General features: G+C 35.0%; 2 protein-coding genes and 1 long non-coding RNA gene across 8 annotated transcripts in view; 2 read left to right on the top strand and 1 right to left on the bottom strand.

Annotated features, from left to right (window-relative positions):
• The window catches only part of LOC127855831 (glycine--tRNA ligase-like), a 254,818-nt gene that overhangs the window by 78,170 nt on the left and 150,128 nt on the right, over positions 1 to 26,520 (bottom strand). The window lies entirely within an intron of this gene.
• Positions 10,720 to 23,674, top strand: LOC127855846 (uncharacterized). The gene is made up of 4 exons (XM_052391733.1): positions 10,720 to 10,899; positions 20,278 to 20,453; positions 21,682 to 21,774; positions 22,908 to 23,674. Exons 1-4 carry the CDS (start codon positions 10,887 to 10,889, stop codon positions 23,427 to 23,429), a joined length of 804 nt encoding a protein of 267 aa, XP_052247693.1. The 5' UTR covers positions 10,720 to 10,886; the 3' UTR covers positions 23,430 to 23,674.
• Positions 14,789 to 16,893, top strand: LOC127855852 (uncharacterized). Its single transcript, XR_008037779.1, has 2 exons — positions 14,789 to 14,873; positions 16,727 to 16,893. It is a non-coding gene; the product is annotated as an uncharacterized LOC127855852 (long non-coding RNA).

The following is a 26,520-nucleotide window of genomic DNA, read 5'->3' as shown; positions in this document are numbered from 1 at the left end:
ATTTACAATATTTTGAACAAATTATGTAGGCCCATTAAAATATTTTAATGTGCAATGGATATTCTCCTTAAACGGCATAGTTACTTATGAACAACAAAACTTTCTAGACTTACAAATCGTCTTGCATAGTCCATGGACTGGTAATATTTTAGACAGTTAATGTAATTTGCTCGAATAAAGTGTTTTCGTGATAACTTTCTTTATTGGTTTACCTTTTAACATTGACGGACATCTAATCTAGTTCCGATAGCATAATTTTTAATGTATCACTAGGCGTTGGCCACAATTTTATTCAGAATTGATGTCACTTGATTATAAAATATTATTGTTAAAGTAATTGATATGGTGCTTCAGTGTATACCGTAATTTTAAAAATGTGAACACTAATCTATGCCTGCAATGTGGATTGTGTTTATTCTATGAATGTCTTTTTAGCTCGGCTGTTTTCGGAGAAAACCTGAGGTATTGTCATAGCCAGCTTGCCGTCCGCCGGCGTCGTGCTAAAACTTTGACATTTTGCTCTAAAATCAAAATGCTTCCACCTACAACTTTGAGACTTCATATGTAGATGCACCTTGATAAGTTCTACACGCCACACCCATTTTTGGGTCACTAGGTCAAAGGTCAAGGTCACTGTGACCTCTACCAAAATAAATTCTGACAAGCTTTCATTTATTAAAAAATGCACCCGCAGCCGAGCGTTGGCACCTGTTATGCGGTGATTTTGTTTTGTTTTGTTTCACATGTGAACTCCATAACAGACAGTAGCAAATCGTAATGGCGGCGGTTTGATTAGCAAAGTTTAGGTTTTTGTGCAGATTATTCTTTGGATTTATTGTCTTAAAATCGCGTGTTCGAGGTGCCCATCTGCGCGGAAACTCTGTCAGTGTCATTTTTAGACCTGGTGTTTATCGTGGCAGTTGTCTTTTCTACGACGTTTTGTTTTTTCTGAAAACACGTGGTCGGAGCAAAATGACAGACGTTACGCCAAGTACTAAAAATACATCGACAAAAGAAACAACAAGCGGTACAACCACTACTACTAGTGGTAATACTTCGGTAAAACGACACAGAAGAAGCAGACTGCGACAGCGTCGGCTTCTAGTAAGTCGGCGAAGGACAAGTCTGTGTCCGACGCTGATTTTACAGTCAAAGGCATTGTCGAACATTAAACAACAACAATTAGACACCGATGCCAAGTTTACGGAACTTGTTACTCGCGTTTCGGCTTTAGAAGAGATGCCAGTAGATTATGGCTATGAGGAGTTTATGGAGGAAGGGGAATTGGCAGAAGGATTCTTCAAATTGTGAAGCATCACAAACGGTAAAAGCATCGCTTTCTAATAAAAGAGATCTTGAGAGTTCTCGATTCAGTCAATGACTTAGCGTTTAAAAGGGCATGTGATTTTTGGCCCTGCTGTTCAAGAAGCACTAGCTATAAACATAAATGATGTGTTTATAAACGGGCTGAAAGAGGACGAATATTCAAATATGATTAAGAAGAGGCACTTCCTCGCCCTGAAAATTGTGAAGCATTACAAACAGTAAAGTGTAACAAGATTGTTTGTGCTTTTCTTGTAACAAAAAGACAAAAAGTTACAGATCACTGAAACTTCAATCATCAAAGTAACAATTTCAGTTGCGCAAGCAGTGGATTCAATGGCAAAAGCTGAACTGCAGATTAAAGAACTGGGCATATATATTAGCTCACCTTTGGACAGTTGCCAAGATGCACTCTCGCTTTTGGGACATGCGAACAAACAAATTAACATGACGAGGAGGGAGATTTAAGGTCTGAAATGAAGAGACCGTACTCTTCTTTGTGTACATCTGACACAGCCATATAATGAGTGGCTATTTGGTGATATCGAGAAATCGGCCAGAGAAATAGAGGACACTCAAAAATTGGAAATAAAATCCAATATGACTCCCGTCCAGCGAGAGGACAACCCATGTTTCGTGGCCGTCCTTTCCGTGACCGTAGTTCCTCTGGATATAGATATCCATCATCATCCTCATCGGCCTTCGGGAAAACGGTATCGCAGTTTCATGATTCCAAAATTTGAACGAGGAGGGGGCCTGGGCCCTCCTCGACAACCCGTCATGAAACAATAAATGTTTCAGGAGTAAGAACAATTTCTTGAACAGACTTTGTAGGAGGCCGTTTGAAAGATTTTTCCTCGGCATGGAAAAGTATTACTTAAGATCCAAAAATACATGATATAGTAGAACATTGTCATTTCGATTTTTGTGAAGTGCCTCCTCCAGCATAAAGTTAATCATAAAGATTTTTCCTTGATATTGAACTCAATAAATTACTACAACTGAAGGTCATAATTGAAGTTGATTATCACCCTCGACAATTATTGTCCCCTATATTTTTACGGGCTTAAAGAAAACCAGGAGAGTATCGCATGATACTTAATTTGAAATAATTAAATGCATATTTTCCGTATGAACATTTTAAAATGGAAAATTTTGAAAATGCACTTGATTTGGTTTCTAAAGACATGTATTTTGGATCTATTGATATTAATAATGCATTTTATAGCATTCCTATAGCTGAAGAACAACAGCTTTATTTTCGTTTCATGTGGCGTGGATTTTTTTTCAATATGTCTTTATGCCTTATGGTGTGACACCAGGACCTAGAGTTTATACAAAGCTTATGAAACCTGTGTATGCTAAATTACGAGCAGATGGTCATTTGAGTACAGGTTATATCGATGACAGTTTACTTGGAGGCACATCAAAAAAAAATGTTCTGTAAATATAAAAGAAACTTCTAATCTCATGACTATTCTGGGTTTCTTGCTTAATAGGGACACACTTATTTTTATCCCAGCCCAAATCATTACATATCTTGGAAATGTTATTGACTCGCAGATGTGAAAAGGCAAATGATTAAACTTGAATGTTTTAAACTGTACATATGTGAAACTGCTACTATTCGCACAGTAGCTCATGTCATAGGATTGATTGTGCCATTAGTTGTTCGCGTAGCGAACAGCTTATGTTGTTACTGAAAATTTCAAGTCAGTTCGGCTTATCTACGGAAAGCCTACTACCCGCCACACCTGCCGTATCCGCGCGATAAAGAGTTGTTTAATTTATGCAAGAGGTTTGAGTTCTCCAACTATATTCATTCACAAATGGAAACATTATGTGAATATCGTGTCTAATGGAATATTTTTTGAACGGAGCTTATATAGCAAAGAATCAATAAAAAATGTTTGTATTATAAGTGTCGCGGATGAAATTATTTATGAATTATTAAAATAGTCCACTATCGGCTGCGTCTTAATGACGTAGTACAGGTCATTCATAATCCGAGGCTATTGATAGATTCGGGAAAACAACGCAATAGTCTAAGGTTACGCTTGTTTATATTCTCAATTTATAAAACGTTGAACATGAGTTCAACAATAACTTCAGGGATACGATAGACAACAACAAAAATGCTTCATAATCGTTTACACAGAATATAAAAAAAATTAAATACAACAATAATTATCAGAACAGAACAGAACATATTTTATTCACGTAAACTTTACAGTTTTTTGTGTCATATATAAATGCATGCATATAATTATTAATACAACAGGATTATACAATGAAAGTATGGGTCATTAGTTATCACAACTATTTAACAGGATGAACTTATATATTTAATTATCTGTTTCGTAATCTCGTTCATGCTTCTACAGCGGGGTTGGGAAACGTTCTTTTGTTCTCAACAGATAGCGGCGATCTTTTGTATTTACGGCTGCTAAAAACGCAATAGTAGAAGGTTAAATTTGTTTATATTCACAGTTCTCAATTTATAAAACGTTGAACATTAGTTCGCCAATTACTACAGGTATACTATAGACAACCTCAAAAATGCTTTATAATCGCTTAAACCGAATATTAAAAAACAACTAAATATAACAAGAAATATCTTTAAAAAGGTAGTCGGCGTAAATGCTGCCTTTGAAATAAAGTTTGCAATTTACCTTTCTAAATAAATAAACTGAAAACAAAAGTTTAACAATTGTGTGGTTTTTTATCACTTGTAAGTCGCATATTCACTGCATGAAATGTGTGTTATCATTGTCAAACCACAAATTAGTGTAAGTAGATAAAAATTATACTCCGGGAGTGCACATCATATGTGTCCTCACATGCCTTTTTTTCGGCATATTTCTTCACTATCGAAATATATCGTATGTGAATATTTGATTTAAATGCAGTTTTTTTTTCGACATATTTAAATCACACTTTCATAGTCGCTTCATGCGAAAATGGGCCTTATGCGTTTCGGCCAGCGTATCTTAAACCCAACATGTGCATTTGTGTAGTCTGGTCAGAGGCGATGCTGTTCGCTATAAAATCACTCAATGTGTTATGGTCTCATTACCAGACTGAGAGATGCGCAGGCTGAATGGGCTATATATATATGATGGGCGCATATGGAATAAGACCCATTTTCGCATGGCGAGGTTCATTACAAATCTCATTGCGAATTGTAAATGGCACATTTTAGAACAATGCTTTGTGATACAAAATTGAATTCAAAATAGCAAAATTGTAAATAAGGGCAGCCTATCAAGGCCTTCAGGAACGATTTCCAGACCTTCTGACCGAGTACGGCAAACATTGTGGTTGGATAATTAAACGATTTTCCGCTTAACGTGACACAATACTATTTCGGTAATGTTTGTTTTCTCATCTTGAAAGCAAAACTGTGTTTATCGATAGTCAATTATATATTCCCCGCACGATTTAGTGAACGAGTACTGACCCTGAAATTCTGCGAGATGGGTTTTAACGCGTAATTGTAACTGGGCCACAATTTGTGTCGTTTGAACTTACAGAGAGTAGTCCGGATTTCTTACACTGAACAGTGCTACATCCTTTGCGCTGAGCACAGACACGGTGATTTAGCCAACGTTCAGAGGTTTTATTTCGAATCAGCCTATGAAATATTCGTAAATATTCACGCGTGTCTGCTGGCGTTATGCAAAAGTCATTTAAAGTGAAACGCTGGGTAAAACAGCTACGCCGAAAAAGCGCATTAGTGCTCTATACCTATGTATAGGTCAGAGTTGTTGACACCGTGTGCACTGCTAGTGTAACAAGTAATGCATAAACAACAAAGTACTGGTCAACAGGGCTGTCTTTATGACTACCTAATTCGTAAAAGTAAAAAGTATTGCTCGCAGATTTTTTTCATCAATTATCTTATTGTATATTTTGAATTTGTATATGGTGCCAAAAATCAAAAGTTTTGTACAGGGAATTTTCATCATGAACTTATATTCTTAGTGAGATAGGTATTCGATATTCCAACAATATTCTTTTAATATGATGGTGATTGCAAATTGTCTTTATATTCAGTTCTCATTACCATTTTCACCATACCTTCTATGCTTTCAGAACGTCCAAAAAGGGCCATATTGTTGTTATTTTGTCTAAGTTATCTCTATAAAATAAATAGGATAATACAAAGTGCACATAAATCTCGACCCGTGCGTTATGACACACTCTTTATAAATTTGAATGGCGTGTGTTCATTTCAAACTTGCGATTAATTTTGAAAAATGAGTTGCGTCTTAAATGATGCAATGGCGAACAGCTTCAGTGCCTTCAGCGCTTTGATTGTTAAATTGATCGATTTGAGCCCTTTCGCCAGCTTCGTAATTGATATTCGTGTATTATTCATAGAGGTCTAACAAAATACTTATTTCATTATATGAACGCCATTACATTCAGATTATAATACAACGTGATGAAAATTGTATAACTGTAAATTAAGTTCTAGATTGTCGGCTGTAGATATTATCATTCTTAATTTAACCCGATAAATCTAAACAATTGTGAAAATTTACATAATAAAATATGCACCAGTTATTTTTCTATGTTGTACAATTGCTGTATGTTTTATTATTATTTAGAAGTGGCATAAAAGGCATTTAACAACATTAACAACAACAACAATAACACTAGATATAAACCAGTTGAACGTTCACAAGTATATTGCTAGTAGCATTAAATTCCTTCATGTAAGCATAATGAGTATGAAGTAAATGACATTCTCGGATAGGAGTGGTAATCATTTCAGCACATATAAGTGATATTACAAAATTAAAGTAAAGCATGCGCTTTGCTCGAGAAATAGACATGTAGCCATATTTTACTTGAGAAAACTGAGTACTTTGATAAATTCTATTCGAAGAATCCGTGGCTATTGTTTCAATATTATACTTCAAATTATACCCGGTCTGACGCTTCTATAACATCCGGCTAACAGCGACAAATTTCTGTGTGGATGTTAGGATTTTGTTTTAATGAGCTTGGGACTTAACGTGCGTGGTAATGGAAATTTAAGTGCATTGAGAGTAAACGAATTAATTAATGCTTCAATAAACTAGGATGTAAAATATTTAATAGTCATCACATTAAATTTACATGCTTTTGATGTTTGGTAATAACGCTCTAACATCAATATGTACTTAATAGTTGTTCTAATGTTAACGACTCATCTGAAACGTATGGGGAATGTGCGCATCACACGTTTTAGTCTGGTGAAATAGTTTTGTCTATTAATGATTAAAACTATTCAAGCATTTAAAAGAGCAGAGTATTATAAATTCATGATACTGCATACAATACACAATGAACAGTAAGAGCATGGGCAAGACATTTGTGTTGACGAGTAGGTCACGCGATTAGTGTATGTGCTATTTCTTACAAATTGACCCAGCATTTGTAAAAATATTGCAAGATATGTACATTCCCAGAAAGGAAATTCATTTCTGCGTTGAATAAGACCAAGTTCATGAAAATCGCTGCAACATTGATGAAGTAATGGCTATTCAAAGCGATGCACCCTGTTTTCGGGTCATTTCGAGTTGAATACCTTGTTATATATATATATATATATATATATATATATATATATATATATATATATATATATATATATATATATATATATATATATATATATTCAGAGAAGTTGATTTTCCGTTCTTATTTGATTAGTTTTCATTCAAAATGAAGTTTTCGCTAATTAATATCATAGCCACACGCTATTCACCTGTGACACAAGTTCATTATCAGCAAATTGTCTGCAAGCATATGAGAAGAGTGTTTTACCTAGCTTGTACTGATGTTGGGATTTCATTACAGGATGTAAGTTGTTTGGCTGCCTATTTTTTGATACGCGATATATGCGTGGGGTTAAACTGTTAAGGAATTTGAATAACATCCGTTTGTACAGTTGTTTTTAAGCTGTAATATATCAAGCGTGTGAAAAGTGAGTTTTTTGTTTAAACGGTTAAAACGAAAAATAAGGTGTTGTTGTTTGTTTCTGTTGGTGAACGTCATTAACATTGGGTTACCGCACTATCATGAATCACCCATACATATTTTAAATATGTATATGCGCGCGTTCTTTACATTAATGTTTGAGTTGTTTGTCATACTATTTGACTGGTGTATATATTATTTATAGTATCGTTAATCAATTTAATTATGATAACTACATTCGTTATGTATATAGAATATATTTTATTCAATAAACCAAAAATGATGTCTATCATGGTAATGGTCTAAGCACATTCAGAATCTATTAAAGTGCATATGTCTTATTTAAATGATGTAACCTATTGTGCATGATATGTTAGCATACGCCGAACGGTGTTTCTTGTATCGCGTTTGCATATGCCATAGCTTTGTAAGGACGATTTCCTGACACACTGACCGCGCACTGGCCTTGATACCCTGCGATATATCGCATTTAAAGAGACTGTACGATTAAGTGAGAGGCTGTGAAAGCATGTAAGTTTGGTTTGTTGATACCATACTGGACTGGTAGGGTTTCTAGCTGCGGGTACTTAACATTCAAAATCGTTAAGTAATAACTAAATAGCTCTAAATTACAGTTTGTTAGTCTAGTAAATATACATGTAATTTTTATCCCTTGAGGTGTTTGCTATATCTCAACACCAGAGAAGCAAATTCTAGCCCCTGTAGTAGCAAAATCTCGCCCCTGCTTACAATATAAGTGAAATTATAGTTATGTTTGTATTTTTCAAAATATTAAAAGGTCGAACTTCATTTCCGGTGACTGCAATTGCATACACTCAAAGAGCGAACAACTTCAGTGCCTTGATTTTTTTTCTGCTGTGGAACTAGGAAAATTACAATATCGTCAGTTAGAAAAAGAAAAATCTCTGGCATTAAAAGAATGCAAAGGCAATTTCGATTCAATCATGAATTTTTCTCCTCCTATGAAATCTGACTTACAATGGTGGATGAATAATATTCGTTCTCAATTTAGGAAAATTCGCAGAGAAAACCCTTCTGTAATTATTCACACTGACAGTAGTAGGTCTGGCTGGGGAGCAAAATTGGGTACCGAAAAGATCGGTGGCCATTGCTTAGAAAGAGAACAAGAGTATCATATTAATATTGGAAATGGTATCATCTCAGATGACCATGTGCTCAATACACACATATTTGGTATGTTGACTTGGTCCTGAAAAACCTACAGAAACTTTCTCCAGTGAAATATTTGAGTCTCAAAGATTTAACATTAAAAGTAGTAATGCTAATTGCTCTTGTGAATGCAGCGCGTGTACATACTATTCAGTTAATAACTGTTTAGGGCTACAAGAAGTTGCCATCAGAGTTCATTTTTCAGTTTAATATTTTTTGTAAACAGAACAGACCTGGTTATAATGTTTCTAGTTTGCATTTAAAGTGCTATCCGCCAGATATGTGATTATGTGTATATTTTGTGCTAAAATAATACTTGAAAAGGACAAAAAGTTAGCGGACAAAAACAGACGAGCTGTTCATGACCTATAGAAAACCACATGGTTCAGTTTCTCGTGATACGATTGCTAGCTGGATTAAAGTGGTCATGTCGAGAGCTGGAATTGACATTACACAGTTTACAGCACATAGTGTTATGGTAGCTGTTACTTCTAAAGCAAAATTGACTGTGCCTATAGAAGAAATAATGCAGAAAGCTGGTTGGACAAACAAAAGCACGTTTGCAAATTACTACGACAAAACATTTTTCAAGATAATTCATTAACAGAAGCGGTACTCAGAATGTAACAGTAGGAATTTACAAATTTCTGTTACATAACAAGGTTACATCTTGGCATGACCTTGCTTTAAAATCTCATTTTATGGACGAACCAATAACGTTGTCGAAATAAAATTAAAAAACTAAACGAGTGCTTACTTGGAAGACGAAGTTTGATTGTAATTCTATGAGACAATGTGTGGGAGGAGATAAAATGCCTCCCGCCCATCCTACATTTTTTAAACTTTTGGTTCGGTCTTTCTCTTTTCGTTCATGCCAAGATGTTTTTTCTTTAAAGACTGTCTGCGCATGCGCGAGGCTACATCTCATTTTATCTCCTCACACACATTGCCTCATAGAATTACAATCAAACTTCGTCTTCCAAGTAAGTACTCGTTTAAGTTTTAAATTATACGTCAAGTAAGCAGCATCCGTCTGGGGCATCGAATCTGGTATATTTCATATAGTTTACCTCATGACAAAACTATCCTGAACCCGCATGTGTTCATCAGCAACTGTGTATAAAAATAACTACAAGTGATCGATTATTCTGCAAATATAAATCGGGTACATCTAGTTAAGAATTGAACCTCGTACAATTGTTACGGAACATCTGATGTAATATTATTATCGAATAAAAGCTATCAGACCTATTGATGGGTAAGAATTGGTCCTAGTACACGGCTTGTATGACACAAGCAGAGGATAGCCAGCCTTAGTGCACACAATAGTCCCAAGTCTTTCATAAACGCTATAGAATTTCCATGTTGTAGCGAGATGCTTTAGAAATATTTGATACACGAGGAGCACTGACTGAATTGAACGAAATTCTGCCTTTTTATACCCTAAAAATAATGATTATCAAAAACTTCAACAATAATGTCCATATATATTCTTGCATATCAAAATGCGAATAGTATGAAAGCAAAAGCAGCGCCAATTATAGGTAGTATTCTGACAGATTGACTTCATGCCTTGGCTAATTTACGTTAGTTTTCGGAAACAGCAACGTTTACTTTAAAAGTGCACCGGGTATTTCACATATGGTTAACGCACCCAGAGGACTTTTTTTATTTGGTTGCGGTGAAAATGCGAGGAACAAAAGAAGATTCAATATATTGAAGACCAATCAGTAGAGGTTGATATGTGTCTGTTGTTCAGCGCAGAGGATACAACACCTCGTTTGAACTCTCTCATCCTAGTTTGTTGCTCAGGGTTAGCGAGGATCGAACCTGGTACTCATGAGTTCTGGCACCAGTGTGTTACCACCATAACAATCTTCTTATGTCTATGGATCCGCTCAATTATTTTGCATACGTACTTCTCCTTAGAATATAACGCAAAGTCATAAGTTATGTGTAGCCTAATAAAAAAAACTACACTATTTTGCCCTTTAGAGGTGGAGGGCCAGGATGTGTTAAAACATTCTCCCAACCTCCGCGCAGAGCTGGATCACATCGTATTTGAGAGCAAGGAACGACAACTATGCGTGGTGATTTACATTCTCCATGCAGAGTTGTCGTTCCATGCTCTCAAAAACATGTAAACCTCGCTCAAGTGATTGGTGTGAAAATAGTACAACGCCTGTGGATCAGTAGATAAGACGTTTTATTAAATAAATCTAGCGTAACATTCCGGACCGGAGACGGAGATAGTCGCTACGCCACGAATGAGTAAACACCAAAGTAAACAAACACATGTGCATTTCGAAACATTATTGATATCGTTTGCAGTCATGATATAAATACATTTACTGAAACTACTTTAAGTTTAAGAGTAACAAGTAACACATAAGGCTAACAACATGACAACAGAAGGTAAGAATTTGTTGATAAATGATTACAGGTATTTTTTATTGATTCCAATTGGCATTAGAGTTTTTTGTTTAGTGTTTAGTCTTTATGTTTATATGAAAGACAAATATAACAATCAATCTGTACAAAATGAAACTTTAAAAAGCGATGAAAGGATTTTAACATAGAGTATTGAAATCAAACCAGTTACATTTACTATCGATATGCATTAAGTAGAATTACAAAGTCATTATATAGTGTTTATCTAATAAACACATTTCAATTATGAGTATTTAATCTGACCAATGTAATAATTAAACAATTATTATTTTCATTGTACATTGAAAAAACCCAAAATTCAAAGCAGATAATTCACGTACTCCACAATAAAAATCGTAATGGGAAGACTATTATATAGTGAAAAAATGTACAAAGCAATTTAAACCAGTGTCTTACCGATATAAGACAGGCTTCCTGAAAATGCCGGACCGCCGGTCTTGTCCGGCAAAATTCTTTAGAGTCCGGCGAAATTTCTAATATTGCCAGTCCTTGTGACAGGCCAAAACAATTGTGACTAAATACCGAAAAGTCTTATACTTGCCAAAACAACGAAAACACCCTATAAGAATCCCTCTTTTTGTGAATTTCGAGCCTTTTTGTCATTAAGAACACTAACGCGTCACTAGTTTATAAGAGTGCTCTCCCTTTGTTGTTGTTTTCAAAAACGTCAATTTTATTGGTCCGACATATTACCACCTATCCAATTACAAACGTTGTAACACAAAAACTACACATGAAAAAATGTTGTTGCTAAAGTTTCAATGGCGCTAGACAAGGCCAGAAAAGGAAGCTAAGCGATGAGGAAAAAAAACAAAATCGAAAGAATATGAAGCAAAACAAGTAAAAAGAACTTTTCAAAGTAGTGGAAGTCTGACAGAAGTTGGCTGCATTATGACGAGTCACAATCAATATGTTTTGTGACGTATGTTGAAACGATCCAATACGGTGCAAGTCTTCTAATCAATGCGTAGTCATGTTATGTTATTTTGTTTTGAATCTGACTATAATTTAAAGCTGTTGTCCATCATACACTCTAATCACAAGAACACGCAAACGTTTTGTTTTACTTTATCGAGTGTACTTGTACACAGGCTGCACATTGCAATAAATATAAGTTAAACTTTACTTAACTCTTCAATTATAAACTCACGCTGTTCGGTCAGGTGAATTTTTGTCCGGACAGGCAAACTTTTCCATCAGCCTGTCCGGTTGACAGGCACTTTTTGGGACTTTTCAGGAAGCCTGTATAAGGCAAACCATTTTCATAAAAATGTACTTCCATCCATAATGTTTAAAAAAACACAGGTGTTGGGCACGTGACTAAGTCCCTCAAACATACTATATTATCCTCCGATTGCCGTGTATCAAGCGGTTTAGGAAACACGTAAAATAATTTCTGAATTAACATAAACAATGCCGCAATAAACGATTGGCTTTAACACTTTAATTTTTTTCGGCGTAGCTGTTATAACCAGATTTTTACCTTAGCTGACCTTTGTAAGATACTAATCAATCTGAATATACAATTTCCCGCCGGTAGGCCTGACACTTTTCAAAGTAGGAAACGTGCTATTCCTACAAACAGTTTTTATATTTATATTAATATGCTATTCAAGCGACTTTCAATTTTATAAAAAGGGATACTACAGTGCGTTTAGCAACAATGTTGACTGCGTGTTCAGCATAAAATAATTTTATCTGTGATGATAAGGCTTGGGAGATAGAGCAGTTTTCGCTCAACCCTCGACCACTACAGTTTGTGTGTCCCTTTTTATTTAGAAGATTTTTAGCGCAGGATGGTTTGTACTAAAATGCTTTGTTCTAATATTGAGTAATTACTACGATATTGCATTATGTGCACTCGTATATATTAGATCAAGTATTGTTGTTCAATAACCTGATATACGCTTTGGCGAAAATATTTAAATTGTTTACAAAATTGAACGTTAAACACGTAAATGTATAGAGTTTTGAACAAGCCGTCGTTCCAGCAGTGGAATCGTCACCTCACTTTAATGCATTGCACTCCAACCCACAAGGTATCAAGGGCAGTTCGCGGTCTGTAACATAAATCGTTATATAAACGATATCGCGTTAACTATGTGAACTTGAAGTTTATTTTGATAAGAAAAATATTTAATTAAGATATTTGGCGATATTATTATGGGATGTCAATGATAGATTCTTATTATTTTCAACAATTGCATGATGCGTACCCGTTTTGATTAATTTAATAGGAAATATTCCACCATATAGATAATGTGTTAAGAATGATTCACGGTACTATAAATAATCGAATCAAATAACAATGTCCGACAAATCACTAAAACAGGTCTGTTCGAAGAACGCGCGTATAAATATTTCAAATATGTACGGATGATTCGTGTGTTGCCAGCTGATCCATATGCTTTCATTTATTTTCATTCTTTATGTGTTTTTCTATGTTTTACATATAAATATTCGATCGATAATATCTAATAAAGCGAAATAAGCCACGAAATATGACGCAACATCCCGTAATTTATTTGCGAGTGATGCAGCTAAAAACTTCGCAGAAAGTAGGCATGCGCTATCTTTGATCTCATAGATATAACTTTTGATCGTTTATCAACACCGACCACAAACAACGTCGTATATTTTTTTTTTAAGATATTTCTAGTTTCCCGTTAAATTTAAGTCAACAGTGTTTATTTAGCCAACGCAAAGCCGATAGTTCCATATACACCCGCAATAACACCCACTGTGCGCGTTGTTTGCCTGGAATCGAGACGTCACGTATCCGAAAAGCGAGGGTCCTTATGCCAACAAAACTTTAAAAAAAAAGATTAACTGAACATATTTTAACAAACTAAAACACTATTTAAACATTTTTATAACTTCTATCTACAACTTGACAAGTTTATTTTTTATCGGTTATACTTCTTTTGAGCAACATGGACACATAAAAGTGCTAAAGAATTGCAAAAACACACACGTTCACTAGGGCTGCAACGAATCCAAAAATTTGTTCGGATCCGAATCCGAATCCAAATATGGTTTCTTACTGTTTTTCGGATCCGGATCCCTCATATAAGAGAAAATTAGAAGTTTCTGTCTAAATTAAAGAAATCAATAGTATTAAAAGTATAATTTGACTAAAAAACATAGAACATTTTTTAACAAAAAAAACATAACAAAGTTCTCGTTTAACATTGTAGCAATGTCAAAATAAAATGAAACCTTAACAATTATTCACTTAATAGTTTGTTTGTTAACATATGCTTTTCACTGTTCATACAGTTTGATGTTTGTTTTCACAAAAATTATCATTTCAACATTGTCCGGGTCCAGGCAAGCCCTATGAGCACTGGCGAGATCTCCTGCTGTGCAGAAGATTCTCTCACTGGGCACCGAGGTTCCTTGCATCACAAGATAGCATTTAAACTTAGTAGATGATGCTTTCAAGACATTACAATTTACATGATGCAGGAACTCAATTGGACCGGTCGTCCATATAAACAGACTCCCAGAGCCTTTGATAATTTTTGCTATGGCGGCTCTGGGAGTCCATATGCACCCCTTCATAAACATGGGTGCAGTTCAGCGCAGTGAATCCGTGCGCTTCACTAAACTGACGTCGTTCGAGACAAATTGAGGAAAATAATGAATAAATTTCATAAACATGTTAAATTTACCTGAATGGCAACCTACCAATGTTATCCTTTGCATGCACCCTATAAAAACACGACGATGTTTTAACACACTTTTCTCGCTGATAACTGTAACTATAAGCAGCCCATTGAGCTATTGACCTTTTCGACATTATTTTAAGGGAGACAACTCTGAGTGGATTAAGTGAGGTCGGGGGGGTACTCAATCATCTACTGCAGTGCGTTTGCATAGAGTTCTGTGTTGATGCAATTATAATTTCCCAATAATTTGCAGATATAACTTATATGGTATGATTTTTTTGTAATTTGTTATTAGCTTAGTATCTTTGATTTAATTGTAGTTCATGTTCATGCTTTATTTCGATTTTATTGTGTTTAAACAGGGATGTATAATAGAGGGATCCGAAACTCGATTTTATGCCAAATATGCTGTCGTGCAGTTTTCGCGCATGCGCACTCGTCTAAAGCTGAAAACGAAATGGTGGATCAGACGACTTTTGTTAGGTTAAAAAATCATCATAATCATCGTTATTAAACCATCATCGAGACTAAATACACATGGAATAATGACAGGTATGTTTTCAAAATCAGTTACGCATGTATATTTATGTTAGATTATGATGATAAAGTCATAAAATCAGGTTGCAAATAATAGCCTTCGGTAGAGGATAGATTTCAAAATGGCGGAAATGTATGTTAAACAAGCCGACATGTACCAATTTATTTGAATCATCAGGTTTATATTAGATTATACTGATTATTAAACTTTATATAAACCGATAGACAATGTATCGAATTGAGTCGTGGACATATTTTAAAGGCATATACGATATTAATTATGTTAGTTTTCTGGATTTGAATTTGGGGGAAAATGGCGGAAATGCATGTTAAACAAGCCGACATGTCTATCTATCTATCTATATATACTGCTAGTCGCCAACAATTAGCATTACAAGCAGGTGCGTGTCAGTGCTAGGAAATTAAGGAAGAAGTGTATAGGAGATAAAAGTAATACATAATGTATTTGTGAGACATAGAAACAAAGGTGATAGTGTTAGTTAAAAGAAGGAATATACAGATAAAAGGTTAAAAACAGCCAACCTGCTTAGAAACTGTGGTCTAGTTTGGTCACCCCCAGCCTAAACTGGTCCAGGGTAGGTGCCTGTACAATATTGGCTGGTAGAGAGTTCCATAGGACAATAGTGGCTGGATAGAAGGAGAATTTATAGTAGTTGCTTGGAGTAGGGATTTGTCTGAATGAAAGAGGGTGCAAATGTCTAGTGAGCCGGGTCGGAGGAGTGACATAGGGAGGCATTGGTACAGCAACCAGTCCGTGGACAATTTTATAGAACATCAGTAGCCGGGAGTCATACCTTCTGTTCTCGAGTGAACGCCACCCTAATTTGTCTAGCATGTGTGTGACACTGTTGTGATATGAGTAATCATTTGTAACCCATCGAGCGGCCCTGCGTTGGACCATCTCGATCTTGTTTATGTTGTGTTGTGTGTGTGGGCTCCACACTGAGCTACTATACTCAAGTTGTGGGCGGACCAGGGTTTTGAAGGCAAATTCTCTAATGCGTGGGTGTTTTATGGGAATGTTTCGTTTGATGAAGTTTAGTGTTTGACTGGCTGTTGCAGTAACCTGGTTTATGTGTTTATTCCAGCTGAGGTCAGATGTGATGCTAACACCCAAGTATTTAGCTTCACTAACTGTTTCTAGAATATGACCGTGGAGTGTGTAAGTGGATTTGTAGGGACGTTTTGACCTGGTGATGTTCATAACCGTACACTTGGAAGGATTAAATTCCATATCCCCATGTTCCAATTTATTTGAATCATCAGGTTTATATCATATTATACTGATTATTAAACCTTATATAAACCGATAGACAATGTATCGAATTGAGTCCCTATTATACATCCCTGGTTTAAAGTAGGTAAAAAAGAAACATGCCAAAAGCGGGTGGGGTATGGAAAAATATATTATTTGTTAAGTTTGGGCAAATTAGAAGTTTGATTACCTTTGGTAAAATACTTTTCTTTGAAAAGAACAATTATTTTAAAACAGATAACTATGCTGTCTTTAAATGTTATTGAATGGTTTATTGTTATAACTTATAGAAATCTTTTTTTTTCAGGAACATCACAGTGTCAACAGAAGTCAGAAACTGGAATACTGTATCTCATTCTGCATGAAGCTCAAGAATTCTACACCTGGAATGTTATTAACTCTTGCAAATAATATTATACATCACCACAGTTACATAACTATCTTCTTTGAAAAAAATAAAATAAAGATACGTCAGATGTGTGTCTACTTCAAACCCTTACATTAAAAAATATCCTACACATTCAGAAATATAATAAAATGGATGGTGGTTTAAGTTGCTACACATCCAATGTTGTCATGTAGTCATTTAACATAACATGTGATGTGTTGACATGACTATTAACACTGCTAAGAAAACATTTACTTCGAATTAAATAAAAGAGTCCCTGGTCAAATGTCCATTGGCTAAATATCCATATTGGTGAAACTTTCAGCAGTATCACAGTCATCCTTAACTGGTTGTGTGTTGGGCTATCCCCATTAACTACCCGTCATGGCAGATTTGTTCAAAACAAGACAAGTATCAATGTTTGAAGAATTGTTATTGCTTTTACAGTCTTGACACTAACCCCTAGCCCAACAGCCCGGGGCTAGTGAAATGTATTAAATTTTGGCTATTTAAATTTCCTGATTCATATAGTAGGGCTAGTGGGTATTTTAATCTGTCCTATTAATGCATAAAGATTCAGGCTAGTTGTTCAAAAATGCTAAAGTGAAGACTGCATGTATATCCTGGTTAGTCTGAGACATTCCAACAAGCAATAACTGTGACAGTCCAAATACTTGCTCATTAAAGTGTGTATAAAATTTACAGGAGCTTGTGTGTGTGTTTGGTACAAGGTCATCTCAAAAACTGATTCACTATTTAGTTTTTAACCTAATAGAAGTAAAACCTGACTGTTAAATGAATACTATCATTATAAAGATTTTGTTGTTTGGATGAAATATTATAAATTGTACCAACGCTAATTCCTGTTGATGTAGCAGAGCCAAAAGGCCTGGAAGTATAGATGGTTAATGGATGATGTTCCTTATGAAAGTACTAGTAGGTACTAGTTGGTTTGTCTGTTTGATACATCTAATAGTATGTTTAATTTTTTCATTAATAATATGAGGTTAACTTAGTTATCCTGCTCAGTGGTTGAATCTTCAGGAAATGTTAACATAAGCACATACATTGTATTTGATACATGTATGTCGGTGACCCTCGACTGCAATTTGGGTTACAGACAGGGTAGCCTAAGGTGGTATTATTTCTAAGAGATGAACCCGAGTTGAGGCTTAAACTTACCAACCCATGAGCGAGTCAGAGATCAGCACTCTACCTGTTTAGCTGGCCGGGGTAAGCTGTCGGTCAAAAGCCATTCATAGCTTTAGTTATAATGTTTGTATACCATACCGACAATAAATAAATATTGATTTGATTTGGGGGACTTACTTTTGTTGCTTAATAATGATCTTAAATAATATTATAGTTGTCAACAATATGATTTTTATGTATTTTAAAAACACAACAAGTAAGGCTTGCAACTGAACTAATAAAAATATATAGATTATTATACAATTTACAAATCAAACATATTTAACTTAAATTAGGCTTGCAACAGAACTAATAAAAATATATAGATTATTATACAATTTACAAATCAAACATATTTAACTTAAATAAGGCTTGCAACAGAACTAATAAAAATATATAGATTATTTATTTATTATACAATTTACAAATCAAACATATTTAACAATCAAGCAGTCTTAGGTTTACTGAAATGTGCAAATACCAATTGGTTTTTATTTCTGAAAATTTAGAAAAATGAGCTAATATAAAAAAGGTTTAATTTTAATAAGTGGGTGTGTTTAAATTAACTTGAACTCAAAAATTATAATAGTCTGGAGTTGTTTTAATTTCTGACAGGTTTCTGCACACCGTACATACGGTATGATCATGTTATCACAAGGTATGATCATGTTATTTTTGTCAGTAGTTAATTACGGCGCCGCTAATTACAATGGTACTGAACTATTATCGAGCAGATGGTCGTTGAACTATATAATAAAAATAAAGATTGCTTTTATTAGTTACAAATCGGCAATTTATTGCTTTTATTTTATTTATGAAGTCCATATAGCGGATAGGTAAGGTGTGTATACTGTAGAGCGAATACTGGCAGAACCCCCCCCCCCCGAACCCTTAATCTCGCGTTATCTCGGCAGTCTCGTTACGCGTGATTTAACAATGTCGAAATCGTGAATAAAGCGTAGAATTGAATTATTGCAACAATTGGACAGGTCGCGAAATTATGCAAAATTTACCTGAATAACATTCCAGACACACTGGATCCACTACCGTTGTTTTTAATACAATTCAGAAAGACAATAAGGATTGAAAACTTACTTATTGCCATTATGAATTGCATTTGTATTGTGTAAATCCGCCATGATTTTGAATTAGTTTTTCTTTGTCGCAAATGACAATCTTATACAATAAAAGCCGAAGGATCTCGAATGATTTAAATGAAACCAGTCTGTATAAAATCAATACTCGTGAAAACAGCGCTAGGTTACATACAACTATAAAAATAAAAATTCGGAACCGAAATTTCCAGGGGTGGATCCGTACTGCGAATCTGAAGTAGGATCCGATATCATCGGATATTTCGGGTACCCGTTGCAGCCCTAACGTTCACCATTTGTTTAAATAAAATTTCGGCATATATGTTACTATTAAAAGATTTGATAAAATTAGCATCTAGTCGTGACGGGGTATGCCTACTGAACATGTTTATATCATCATATGACATAGTTCACGTATTTTCGAAATGTGTGCGCACAGTTCGCCGGCTAGATTGTTTCATGCAACATTTTCTGAGAATATATGAAAAAGTAAAAGTATTTTCTTTAATATAAACCAAATACATTAAAGTGTTATGTTGTCACTAGCGCAGTCGTCTGCCTTACTTTGCAATTTATGTGGACGTTTAATGAATACGACCAAATGCATTGAATGGATTAAAATACATTTGGATTATATCAGTTGAAGATTTTGAAATACAATAACACTTCTTTTTTCCTAAATTTAGTCGTGTCTGTATTTATTTTCAAGCGTGTTAATGTTAGTGAAACAAAATACTCAGAGTGCATGCTATCAGATATTTTTTGTCAAAGTGGTGAAAAAATGTTGTTTTATGACATATTGATGGTGTTTTAGTGACTTGGCCACACGCATAACACCCGTGTCAAAAACGAATCTCTCCTCAGCATGGTCTTTTATTTTGAACTGTAATTTGAAATTGATTCATAAAAGACCCTATCAAAATGCATCTACGATGTTCTAAGAGGACTTTGTTTACAGAGAGATTATGTAGTCAGACCCTGCTAGCCAGTATGTGTATACTCAAAAAAGTTCCAAGCAGTCCCCAGTATAAATTGATACCTGTTAGTTGTTACATCTTTTTACTTAAAATATCATGAAGGTACTTTGAGTAAACGTTACAAGTTTGAGATGGTAGTTTTCACAGAAGAGTTTCACCCACTAAGTTAAAACCGTTTTCAATGACTACTTATCATGTTTTGTTTCAGATGATGCTCGTAAAGCTCGTAAAGCTGCTATTGAGAGATACAAGATTGTTGCAGGCCTCTTGGGGCTGCTGTCAATGACCTTGCTTATAATTGGCCTTATTTCCGCAATAAAGTATCCAGACAATGGGAAGTTCAACCCTCCTTACTTCATTGGCGGATTTACTGGGGGATTTCTGGTACGTTATTGTATTATACGGTTTTTACTTGTCATCATACCCGCCACTCTAAAAAAGTGTACTAGTATAATAGTATTTATGAAGCACACTGTTTGTTTGTCTTTGGTCTATATGTCAGAAAGTTAGCATAGAATGTTAAAACTTTTGGAGCAAACTGCATCCACTTTTCTCATGTTATTATATTGTAACTTAAGTATGTTATGACTATGTAAGTTAGGGGATGCAAGACTCTTTAACTGAGAACGAATGTCTCAAGGTTGAGCTATGGTGATCTGTCTTTGTCTGACGTCCAGGTAAGCTGTTTGAAATAACTTGTAACCATTCTAGAAGCTGCATGTATCTTGAGGACACTTGGTCAGAATGTTTATATGTAGAATAGTTAGAACAAGTTTGAATTTTGGTCAAGTATGGTCAATATTAAGGTAACAAGGTCAAGTTTAAGTTTATTACCGCACAAGGAGCCACATTTATGTCACATTTTTGACAATATTTGTCAGAATTTTTTTTATTATTAATATTTTTGTTAAGTTTGAACCTTGGTAAAGTGTGTTTGAAAACAAAATCACCAGGTCAAGTCTTATGGAAACTCTATATCCCTCGGTTTGGGTCATTAACGGCCTTATAATAATGAGACTGAATGTTTGTATTGAACAATTGAACATATATAGTCAATACTTGGTTATGTTGAAGAAAAAAAAACACTAGATTACACGGTCATTTCTTGGACGATTGGTGTTCCAATAGAACTCAGATGAGTGCTTTAGGGTCATCATCACCCTATTGTTTCACGCGAAGTGAAAAATACTGTTCATAATAGATAAAAAGGTTTTATTACAAAACAACGCCATTAGGCCCATATTTGTAGACTTTTTAAGGACAGCCGGATAACATAAAATTTTAATTACTGTACTGACACACAAATAAAAAAAGTATGCAATTTGTCTTTGCAACATGTGTACTGCACATTACTTAGAAGTTCAAACTATTTGGTTTATTAAAAATTATTCCCAGCAGGTTTGGGTCTAGTTGCTATAACCCATTTATGCCTAGCGTCTAGAAAAAAGGCCTTGACAAACAGCGTAGACCCAGATGAGAGGCCGCATGATGTAAGAAATATTCTTAATATAGAAATAAATAAACTAGACATTCCTAATTTTGGAAATAAATTGATCCAATTGAGAAGGATGGGTCCATTAGGCATAAATGGGTTAAATGTTGATTATTTCAGGGTCTGCTACAAGCTCTGTTGTGCTCATGCATTGTTGTTAAAGGACCGAATAGCCAGGAAAATGAGAGTACAAAGAAAGAACTAGGTTGCGTGGTAAGAATTTGTAGTGTGAAGTTTTGAGCGTCGTGGTGCGAAAACGGGTCTGCTTTATCTGTTCATGAGCTACACTGGACCAAAATTGCATTAGACCCATTTTCACACTACTTGGCTCGTTTCTGTCATGGATTAAGATGTGATTTGTAATTCCACTATGTGCATTAAAGGCAAGTTTTGGTTGTTAAATAAATACAGCATAAGAAGATTAGGTGCATATTAAGTTATTAAGTTTAGAGGCGTTGTTTAATTATAAGTTTGTAGGTACCAATGTTCTTGTAAAAAAGAGCATGTTGCCGCTTTACAATTCAATATGATTAATGTGTGTTGTTAATATTGTAAAGCAAACTCATTTATGAAGGAACTCAGTGCAAATATAAAACTGTAATGCCTATTTAAACCCAACCGAAAAATACTCTTTAAGTGCTTAACCTTATGAGAAGAATGAATAACACAGCTGTCAATATAACTTGAACTTTGTCTATCTGATATCTTAATTTGTATTTTACAAATAATTTGTATCTCTTTAGTGAAGTATACATGTAATGCTATTGTGCCATACAGACACAACTTTTATTCCATATACGCGTAATCATATCAACCAATTATTGTAATCGGGTCTGCTATATTTTTTTCAAAGATGCCATTTTGTACCTGTTGAACAAACTACATTTAAGCTTCCCTCATGTCCAAGGTTTTGTGTCATGCTTCGTCTACTTTTAACTCTTTGCGACTCTAGAAGTCACATTATTCAAAACTTAGGTGACTGGATCAAATAATTGAAAAACCTTGTTACCAATATAGATGCCAAGTAAATGATTCAATATTGATGACACTTGGTCATAATGTTTATCTAGACAATATCTTTGCCGAGCTAGAATTTGGTTCCGTTGTGTCCAAAACAATGTCAAACGTTAGAAAACCAATACTGCTACCCTACAAGAAACTCAATATTGATGAAACTTGGTTACAATTTTTGTCTTGACAAGATCAAGGCTGTGACTGAACTTGGATAAAAAATTAGGTAACCAGGTCAAGTCTTTGACGATTGGTGTACCTTTAATTCAGGCGAGCGCTTCATGGCCATCATGGCCTTCATTTTAAAACCTAACAAAGCATTATACTTTTTTCAGATGACTGGTCAGTACATTTTGTCCTTTTTCCTCGTGATTGGTTGCTTTGTGGGCCTCTTCCTGGCAGGAATCGGAGGTTTGTCGATTTTCTATGACGAAGTTCCATATCAAGGTACGATCAAAGGACTGTCTGCAACAATTTTAGTCGGCTGTATACTGGAGATGGCTCTGGGTATTTTTGGATTTTATGTCATCTGCGCTTATGGCAAATATTTTGGTTATCACATTGTTAGTAATAACCGTCGTGCTGTTATAATTATAAAACAGCCTAACAGCATAGGCACTGCTCAAGTGATGACAAACACGAGTGCTTTTGTATTAAACGATCCTTATATGTTCACTGCTGGGGGAGGTTTCAACAATGCAGGAACAACAAATGCCAATGTTCAAGCCCTCCAAGAACAAAACAGACTTCTGCAAGAGCAACTTCGCCTTCAACAGGAACTAAATCAACAACGAAATCAACCGTTTGGTTTCGAAGGACAACCGGCACCACCACCTTCATATGGACATTATAGTTAATATGATGCTCGATCTGCTCCTTCTTGCAGCTGCGACGAGGCTTTTTGACAATCCAATTTAATCAGATTCGTTGTATTAATAAATAAACATTTACACTTTTTTATTGCTAGTATTTAAATGTCTGTGATATTTTTTTTAGTTTGTTACTGTTGCTATATATGTTATACTGGAAAAAATAATGAAAGTTTATGTGGCAAAATGAAGTTGTATGCACAAGTGATAATTTAAATAAATTTTATAAGTTATGTAAATAATAGGTAATCTATATAAAATAATAATAGTTTTATCCTACCAGCATCCACAGATGCCGAGAGGTATTCAGGGATTGGCCTGTATGTTCATGTCACAGATGCCGAGATGCATTTAAAGATTTGCATGTATGTTAATGTCACAGATGCCGAGATGCATTCAGGGATTGGCCTGTATGTTCATGTGTTGGTTCTCCTCTTTATGTATCTGTCTGTAACTTAAAATGCATGTTAATAATAGCGTTAATAATGCTCCTTATACAAGTTTGATACTTGCATCGATGATATCTATGAGTCGTGTTCTGAGAAAACTGGGCATAATGCATGTGCGTAAAGTGTCGTCTCAGATTAGCCTGTGTAGTCCGCACAAGCTAATCATGGACGACACTTACCGTTTTATGGTATTTTTTGTTTCAAGGAAGTCCCTACCTACCGAAAATTAAGTTTAGGCGGAAAGTGTCGTGCCTGATTAGCCTGTGCGAACTGCACAGGCTAATGTGGGACGACACTTTACGCACATGCATTATGCCAATTTTTCTCAGAACACGACTCATATGATAACTGTCCACACAAATACATCACCTAACGTCATTCCTACCTGACATTGACTTAGTTTCAGACTATGACTTATTCAAACGCTCTAAGTTATTGGTTATCCTAAAATGACATGTTTGTCGAAGGTCAATACAGCTTGGTTTTTTAACACCTACAAGACGCACTCAGTACTTCACTTTGACCTTGAAATTTACCTGCACGGCTTTGATACTTTCGTGGATGTTATCTTAAAACAATTTCAACAATACAAGTATTGTATTTCTCTTCAAAGAGAGAGAATTAGAAGCTTGATAGTATTTATTACCTTGCACAAAGAAATGCAACTGTGCTGTGTAAATTAAAACGTACGAAAAGTAAAAAAAATTCCTTTGATATTGGACGTTTATGCACAAATATGGTAAATGATATGGTGCGAGCGCGACACACATGTGTGTTGTTCATGTAAATTTTCCCAAGGGTGGTCGTCAGCTGTTAAAAATAATAAATATATGCCGTAAAATGGTTACATTACATGTTACTTAAGACTTTTTTAGTTTAAAATCTTGTTCATTTTGAATAGCTAATTGTAACAAAAAATAATTACCCCGCAAAAAATTATATATTTAATAACTATCGGTAATATACAGATCGCAAGCTGTATGCATGCCTTATTGCCTACACTAGGTCGTATGAAAGCCAGAAGACGATCACCAAAGATGTTGACCAAAAAAAAAACACCACCTGGCGCGGCTGTTTTCCTTCATAAAACGCCTACTGGCGTTGACTTTTGGGTTCACGTGACGGTTTTTGTTCATTCACAATGGAATTATAACTACACAAAACTGCTCAATATATTTTCCAGAAATTTGCTATGCTTTTGTTTGAAACTATTTTACACATAGTCGAAATGAAACTTAATTTCCACGACGCACTTACACGTCTTGACAACGTGCTGGTATGGTTTAATTGTGTTGTACATGAAAATGAAACTTAAAAAATGCTCAAATTTTCTTTCGTATATTACTGTTCTCCTAAGATAGTCTTATTAAAACATAATTGTTCAAATATGTGTTTGTATTTTGATAAAGAACTCGTGGATGTGCGATTGGACTATCGCAGACTGGTCGCTGTAAGCCAGCCATGTATTTTAACCCTTTGCATGTCGTATGCTAAAATGTCGTCTGCTGAATTTCTAAAATTACCATTTTCTTCAAAACATTTCAAAGAATACTATCAGAATAGCAAACAGTTTGGATCCTGATGAGACCCCACGTTCTGTGACGTCTCATCAGGATCCAAACTGTTTGCAAAGGCCTTCAAAATTCGGTTCCAGCACTGAAAGAGTTAACACTAGCTCGTACTGTATGTGCAACACACGTGTCACATCACACATAATGAAGTCTGCTCTGGCATCAAAATGATCAGATCCAAATATGTATTAACATTTGTTTGTTACGCATGCGTTAAAATACAAGACCTGCTACCAAATCTAGCCGACATGAACTAAAGCAGTATCTTATTCTGGAATGATTATTCATACGTTATTTATACTTGGCAACAATTGTTAATTTGGGAAGTGATTGTTGTACTTAATAAGCATCAGGTAGTGAATATTTTTTCAGATCGCTTTCTTTACGATATTTGTTTTGTCGAGATGCAAAGTCTTACACTGTCATTATTCAAAAATGGGTCTTATTCCATATCCGGGGAGCGTTGCTCCAGAGAAGCCCGCACAGTCTCGCAGTCTGGGCAGAAGCTACACTGTCCTCTAAAAAGACCACGAAACGTTTGCGTGATTGTATGTCGGGTAGCGTAGATCCTGTGGTATATGTCACCTGATGGGGAAAGCTCGTAGTATTTCCTTAATTTTAGGTACGCCTTTATTGTCTCATTGAGATCTTATGTTGACAGTGCTTACATTGGAAGGTAAAATGATTTGACAAGGACGAAACAAAAAAGTTCTTATATTGCACTTTTTATTGCAAAAAAATCACCAGTTCAAATATATGTGATTACGCCAGTCGATAAATAAATGCACTTAAAAAACCAGTTCATTAACATAATTGTATTATACGTTTGAGTACCTTAGTCGATAATTATTTGCACTTATATCACCAATACATAAATATGTTATACGTGTGAATGTATAAGTCGATAAATAATTGCACTTAAATCACCAGTACAAAAATATCTGATACATTTTTAAACGTTATTCGATACATAATAGTATTGCATTTAAATCACCAACACTTAAATGTGATAAGATTGTATTCTTAAGTCGATAAATTATTGCACGTTAATCACCAGTA

Source organism: Dreissena polymorpha, chromosome 13 (assembly GCF_020536995.1).
Source record: "Dreissena polymorpha isolate Duluth1 chromosome 13, UMN_Dpol_1.0, whole genome shotgun sequence".
NCBI classification, from domain to species: domain Eukaryota; kingdom Metazoa; phylum Mollusca; class Bivalvia; order Myida; family Dreissenidae; genus Dreissena; species Dreissena polymorpha.
This window is presented reverse-complemented; position numbering and strand designations above follow the sequence as displayed.